At 42.5% G+C, this 6407-nt stretch overlaps 1 protein-coding gene across 1 annotated transcript in view; it reads right to left on the bottom strand.

Annotated features, from left to right (window-relative positions):
• Positions 1–3167: 3167 nt before the first annotated feature.
• Positions 3168–6407, bottom strand: part of LOC131214100 (E3 ubiquitin-protein ligase Ubr3) — a 59904-nt gene continuing 56664 nt past the window's right edge. The window contains exons 7-11 of the mRNA XM_058208463.1: positions 6174–6308; positions 5356–6101; positions 5141–5272; positions 4919–5058; positions 3168–4827 (exon numbers count right to left, since the gene is read on the bottom strand). Of these exons, the coding sequence (XP_058064446.1) occupies positions 4710–4827; positions 4919–5058; positions 5141–5272; positions 5356–6101; positions 6174–6308 (1271 nt within the window). The 3' untranslated portion in view covers positions 3168–4709. The remainder of the gene's footprint in view (positions 4828–4918; positions 5059–5140; positions 5273–5355; positions 6102–6173; positions 6309–6407) is intronic.

Raw genomic sequence — 6407 nt, 5'->3', positions numbered from 1 at the left:
AAGGGGCCGCTCGGTGAGAGAATTCAATCCACTGCTCACTCCTTGGACCTAACCACTGCTCAGAGCGATTCCCCCATATAAAGCTATATGGCAAAAAGTCTTCGAAGCAGCGGATGAGAAGCGTATGAGCTGTGGATCAGCTGTGGAATTTGAAGTGAGAAGAGCGAAATTGTTCACTGGGAAGTAAGGACGCTCACTCCATACATTTTACCGGTAAAAGATTCACAGAACTCAGCTTACTCCGGTAAAACCGCCATACTGAGAGGGGGCATCTCACGAGTCGACTTTGCCCCGATCTCGCTATCTCTGTTATTTCTATTCCTTTTTCTTCCTCTCCAACGTTCGTCTTTCACCTGCAAACTCACGGCGATTTCAAAGCTCACGGGGATTTCTTCCGCTCTTTCCCCGGCAACCAACGAACGCGTCTCATGCTCACTTCGTGCGCTGCGAGATCGCCCTCCCCCGGCCTCGTCGCAGGCAGAGGGGCGTTCGATCTCACTCATCTCAGCCTTCCTCCGCCGCGTCGCAGGCAGAGGGGCAGTCTCGGGCTCTCAAAACTGTTCACTGGGCATCATGAAACTCGTACTCGTACTCAAATTTGACAAACGGATTTCCGTCAACTTTTTGCTACGGAAAGAGCAGCTCTGTTAGGATGTCTTTGATTTTATCAATTAGTTTGTATTGTTTATGCTTCGCAGGGATAACTGGGTAGGCCGAAAGGATACTGGTGGGTTTTTTTTTCATTCATGTGGTAGCTAATTACCCCGTAAAGAAACTAATTAGCCCGGAAGAAAGAAGGGCAAGGGTAGGTAAGTGTTTTGTATTCCTGTGGTTACCGCAGTCCCGAATAGGCCGGAAAGATAAGGGTAATTTTTTTATTCATGTTGCTACAGCAGTTGCAAATAGGCTGAAGAGATTCGGGTAAGTTTGTTTCTATTTCGGAAAGTATAGTCAAAAACATTTCCCTTGAGATGCGAAAATTTTTCTTGAACCAGCAACAAGATTATTACATGAATGAAAAATCGATTGATCATTTTCGATTTTGGGCACACTTACCCTGGTGATGAAAAATTCAGTGGGTCGGATTTACATTGCAATATTTTGTGATGAATCGTTATATTTTCAGTTTCTTCGCTATCACTGTCGCTATCGAAAACGCAATACGCGGAAATCATCTTAAAATTTCAGAAATATAATAGCAAGAATCGTACGCACATCTGAACTGCTATCTGTGTACGTGTATCTGTGTGTGCAATATTTACAAAAATGCACCAGCATGGCAGTTCGTACTCGAAGAGCTTGACAAGCTTTCACATTTAAGCTTTTTAGCACATTTGAGCACATTTAGCACTCGGAGCTTCTCTAATTGAAAACCGTGATCCCGGCCATCGAGTTCGACAATCGAGAACGAGAAGTTCACTCGAATCCACCGTACGAGTTCTGTAATAGGGCCGGTTATCCGTGATTTAGGTGTAACACTGGACGTGAAGCTGAAGCTTAACTTGCACATCGAGGATTTAATCAAGCGTGCGTACAGAATGTTAAGGTTTCTTAATCGTATGAGTTCAGAGTTCTATCAACCAACACTCCTGTTTTGTCTTAATTCAACTGTTCCTGTCCGATGTTTGAGACGACGACCTAACCTTGAACTAAGAAATGATGCGCGGTCATCCCTCACCGGGCATAATGACCCATTGCTTTCTTTAAGTCGTACTTATAACAATTACTCGTCGCTTCTTAGTCTCGCGATGTTTATGCCTTCATGTCTTTATGGTAAATGTTTTGTCCTCGTTACTGCCGTCCGGATGTCCCATTCGAGAAGCAACAATACTCTGGCAATCGACGATGGTTTTGAATCCGATGAAATGGATGAGCTTAATGGTGGTGTCAGAAGCGGTTTGCGCTCCGTCAGCACACTCAGCTCGTTGAATTCGCGTTCTTCGGCCAGATTCCCACTGCTCAGTTTCGTACCACCAGCGTTGACGTATTCGATGAGACTCGACAATACCGATTCACGATGTTTTCCTTCAAGTTCGATTTTTCGTGCACTGGTGGACGTTGGTTTCAATTTTCCTCCATTCAAAGAATCCGTTCCGTGTGTAATTTCCGGCCTGATGTCTACAAAAGTTTAAGATCACAAAGTTAGAATTATGAGACGACCTTGCTTTTACTAACCATACCCGTGAAAGATTTTACATAGCATTCTATGATTCTTGGATTACCAATCTTTCACTGTCAGTTGCTGCGCCAATTGTCCTCATTCAATTCCAAGTCGTCCAGACCCTGGACCTGGACCGCTTTGGCATCCGCGTCGTCAGCGCGCCGATGATCCGAAAGCTCGTGGCTCCTTGGGTCCCTACCTGTACCCATTTGTCATAAATTATACACGTCGAACCAATCATAGGGAAATACAGTCATTAAAAGAATAAAAAGAATAAAAGAATAAAAGAAAGTTGATGAACTGTCAGCGTTTGAACCGGAATTCAAACGTGCATTGACATCGCCAAATAATAATTGATTAATGTATTGATCAATTGTATGAAGTATAGTTACGGACAGTGTCGCTCCACGTCAGCAAATCCCACGATCGGCACAACCGGCACCCACCAGTAATTTCGCGACAGCAGCGGCCACGCGAAATCAACAACAGGATCAGGTGTCGTCGTGAACAACAACCATGAGAAGAAAGCGCAGACGGTGCCGCCCCATGGCAGCAAACCCCATGATCCGAGAACAACAACCGTCTAGACGCAACGCAGCAATTTCGCGCCAGTAGCCACGCCACGCGCGCGCGCCCACGCGAAATCAACAACGGTTACGATCGGGCAGCGGAAGCAGACGAAACCCGATCGCGCTAGAACCGCAAGACTCCGTAGGTCGTCCACAAGAAGTTCGTCCAGCTAGGGCCAGTTAGGACAAGACAGGGACTAGTTAGTTCGCATCCATCTCTCGACGAGTTCAGTTCAGTTCAGCTCAAACCAGTCGCACTTCGCGTACGATCCATTCCTTTTAAAATTAAATACAGTTTTTTGTAAATCACCCCAAGGGGCGAATAACATAAGTGTATACCATGACTATCCGACCAACGGAAAATACGCTTTTCGCATACAATATTCTTATTTATTTCAAATAACAATAATAGTAACATATTCATCATAAATACGACCCACTCCGTTCAAACGAAAAAATTTAAGATAGAAAAACAGATTCATCCTTCTGTTACTAAATATTTACATGATAACATGATTTTTACATGATACTAATAGTGTGATTGTAATCTGCCAGAGGAAGTTCTTAGATCCATCTTATCCGAAACGCCAGAGGTTTTTCGTACTAGAATATTCATACAATCGATCGTTACATACAGTATATCCAGTACAGGGCATCATTACCCCCAATGGAACCATTTTTAATGATGGATTGTTAAAAGAAAAACAGATACAGAGCGATGATACAGGCGTTCATGGTTCGCAAGCTTTGATTTGCAAGTTTTTTTTATATCTCAATAGCTTATTAATTGTAAACATAATTTTCTATTATGTGTATGTCGTTTATTTTGTTCCAAATTAGAGAACAGCTTTGATTTAGTTCTCTTCTATTTTCAACTCATTCCTATATTATGTTGATTAGTCTTTTCATTCATGCAAACGTATTCTCACTTTGGATATCGATTGTTACCGATAGTCATCTTACGCTAAATTACAATATTACATTAGTAATTACAATTAATTAATGCTGTGCTACTAATGCTGTAGTATTACTTTACATTATTTTCAATGGCTAACTTAAATGCTTACAAAATATGAAAAGTAGAGAATAACTTGGGGCAAACGCAGCAAAAAAAAAAATAAACAATGCAAATATAGTCACATCTCTTTGAATCGACTACCTCTCATCAGCTACCACACATCAAAATTAAACAACAATGAAGAATGAACATAATGTTGAGTATGTTGTAAAGGGAGGAGGTCTCCCCTTGACCCAGGAGAAGAAAATAACTAACAATGTTCTTTCCTTTCTTTATACTTTTTTTAAACATAGTTTCACTGCCAATGCTTATAAAAAAGTTTCAAAACTTTACCCAATTTAGTCATACAATTCTCTAATGCGCAAAACTATGAGATGACTGTGATGCAGTAGGTCTTGCTTCATTTTTTTACGAACTCGAAGAAGTTCATGGATACAAGTAATAGTTATCACAATTAATTAGGCATACAACCTGATCATTTGCCTGTGCTTGGTCAACTGCAAACTCCTAGTCTCGCGTTTCCGTTAACTAACGACGGTGGACGGGAGCAACTGTACTATCGCAAAAAGACTCGACAATCGCATCGTGTACAGCAGCCTCTTTAAAATCAATTAACGCTTTCGCCATCATAATCAATCAGCTTTTGCCACCTCGGTCGTAACAGTACGACGATAGTTATCAATATCAACTCTAAATCCACAAAATCTAAATGCGCCTACAACACACCGAATAAGGATGCAGTTGTGCTATATTTGTCGCAAATTGTTTTTAACGAGGCTAGTGCCCACGGCTTGGTTATTCCCCCGTCATTCTATTACGCAATTTCTTCTTCTTTTGAAAGCTTGTAAGCATCTTCGAGCTTATCATATTTGCCAGTGATCGTATTTCCCACACCACATCAGTCTTTACCTTTTGGTATCATCGAGAAGAAAACCAAATACACCCGACCGTAAGCAGTGGTCTACAACGAATCACGATGCCACACCCAATTGTGTTTGGTGTGGGCGAAGCGGTGCGACAACCATTGTGACTCCAAGAGATTGAAGCGATCCTCGCTTAGATATAGCGGCTTCCCTCGTCTAAAAAAATTAAAAGAATATCCATGTATTAATGTAAAAGAATATCCATGTACGGTTAATATGCTTAAGATCAGGTACGCATTGTACGCACTTAAGGTCACGATCTTCTTCATCATAATCATCTAGATACAGTGAACCCCAAAGACACGCTCGATGCCCGCGAATAATAATGATATAGGTAGACGTTATCACGAGGAATATGCCCGTACCGGCGCCACAGCTTATTGAGTGCTATATAAGAAGTAGATAGTTATCAGTAGATGCGAAAATTCCACTTCTCAACCTTTAAGGGCCTGGTATCAAATCTACTTACTCGAACAGCTTCGCAGCAGTCTTGTTCCTTACAGCAAGTCTGTTTAATGCACACAATCGTACCGCACAGTAGACAGATGGAGCTTTCTTTAGGTACATTCTGACACTTTTGACAAGGCTGCTCGTGATAATACTGTGTATAAAAAGTTAAGTGAAGAAAACGGAAACGTTAAAGAAACCTCCAATGTTCTAGTGTGGTAACGGTTTAGTCCTTACTGTAAACAACCGCTCGTATTCACGTGGCAGACCGAGCAACTTTGGCTGGCACCATTCGATATGCTGGCTAACGATAAGAGAGCGAGTAGACTCGTAGGTCGGTCGCAGATTGCGCAGCTGATCACACCAGTTCTTCGGTAGCAAAAGCTCAGTCCCAGGCAGAAAGCAGAGCGCTTTACTGGCGTTAAAATTATCCCAGTCCATAGAAACCGTCACTAAATCGAGGTAGTAGATGAGTCGGGCAAACTCCAGGTGCGGTCCGGCAATGACCGGTAACTCTTTATGGTAAATATGATGATGTAGAAGAGCGGCAACACGCAAGAATGGCAGACAAAGGTGTTGCAGACGTGTTTCAATTCTACCGAGATCGATACGGGAGGTAGACCCGTTGTCTTTTGAAGACGTAGCAGCTGTTCCATCGAGTGTGCAACATACGGCACCGGAATGGGTGGCTAATGTATGCGAAGCAGTGGCAGCGGCAGTGGTGACGGCAGCAGCAGCAGCAGAATCCGCCATCAGAATGCTGTCGCTTCGAATATACTTACAGCGGTCGAGATGATTCAAAATGAAGGCCATTGCAACACCGATGTGTGAGACACCTTTCTCGTGGACTGCCATTTCTGGCCCGGTACCATAACAAGCTATTAGCTCCTCGCATTCGTCATCGGTAAGGTGTGTGCATAACTGCAGCACCACTTGATAGTACAACAAGTTGTATAGCACTTTTACGATGCACGTAAAATATGCTAATAAAACAAGCAGAATAATCGAATTAATTCATCAATATTATAACAAATAATCTCGAATCAACCACTTACCTTCATCGAGATGCAATGGTGCGAGCAAAATAAACTTTAGCATGAGCGCTGTTGGATCGCTTATTAAATCAGGAATCGTTTCTACATCGCCTGCATTACTAACAGCGGTTGCTGCGGTTGATTTTTCACTACAGTCTTCCGTGAAGTATACATTTTCGCCACAATGCAAGGGGTTTTGCGCGACATCATCATCATCATCATCATCATCATCATCATCATCATCATCATCATCAT

The sequence above is a fragment of the Anopheles bellator genome, assembly GCF_943735745.2.
Source record: "Anopheles bellator chromosome X unlocalized genomic scaffold, idAnoBellAS_SP24_06.2 X_unloc_1, whole genome shotgun sequence".
Lineage (NCBI taxonomy): Eukaryota > Metazoa > Arthropoda > Insecta > Diptera > Culicidae > Anopheles > Anopheles bellator.
The sequence above is the reverse complement of the archived record's forward strand: the minus strand, read 5'-3'. Positions and strand labels throughout refer to the sequence as shown.